The sequence below is a fragment of the Penaeus monodon genome, chromosome 30 (genome assembly GCF_015228065.2).
Source record: "Penaeus monodon isolate SGIC_2016 chromosome 30, NSTDA_Pmon_1, whole genome shotgun sequence".
Classification (NCBI taxonomy): domain Eukaryota; kingdom Metazoa; phylum Arthropoda; class Malacostraca; order Decapoda; family Penaeidae; genus Penaeus; species Penaeus monodon.
The window spans coordinates 22,152,945-22,153,422 of NC_051415.1; the positions used below are offsets into that span (position 1 = coordinate 22,152,945).

At 34.7% G+C, this 478-nt stretch overlaps 1 protein-coding gene across 2 annotated transcripts in view; it reads left to right on the forward strand.

Moving 5' to 3' along the window:
* Window positions 1-478, forward strand: part of LOC119592632 (arginine--tRNA ligase, cytoplasmic-like) — a 19,098-nt gene that overhangs the window by 13,706 nt on the left and 4,914 nt on the right. For both annotated transcript variants that reach the window (XM_037941527.1, XM_037941529.1), the window contains exon 7: window positions 175-378. In XM_037941527.1, coding sequence (XP_037797455.1) covers window positions 175-378 — 204 coding nt within the window. The remainder of the gene's footprint in view (window positions 1-174; window positions 379-478) is intronic.

A 478-nucleotide genomic window follows, 5' to 3' on the forward strand; every position in this document is an offset into this window, starting at 1 on the left:
AGAGAGAGGTTTCACTGTGCTATTCATGATTTAACTTGGATTATTGATATTTATTATAGTCTAAGCTAGTATATTATTATATTTCATTATTGCAGCACCAGTCTGTTCCAAAGCTTGGAATACTGGTGTTCATACAACCCATGATAGTGTTCAACCACCTGCTTGTACTTCCAGGACACTTTCCCAAACTTTGCAACAGAACCTCCACCAATTGCGGATCTTCAGAAGTTTTACAAGGAATCTAAAAAGAGATTTGATGAAGATGAAGAATTTAAGAAGCGGGCTTATGAAGCAGTTGTAAAATTGCAAGCATATGAACCCCTACACAAGAAGGGTTGGGAAGAAATCTGTGAAATTTCAAGAAAAGAATTTATGAAGGTATTTCATTTATTTTTTATTAACTTAATTTGGTTCTTGTTACATTTGTTCATTTTTGTCTCTGTCCTCTACTCCCCTTCCTTCCTGTTATTCATATGCT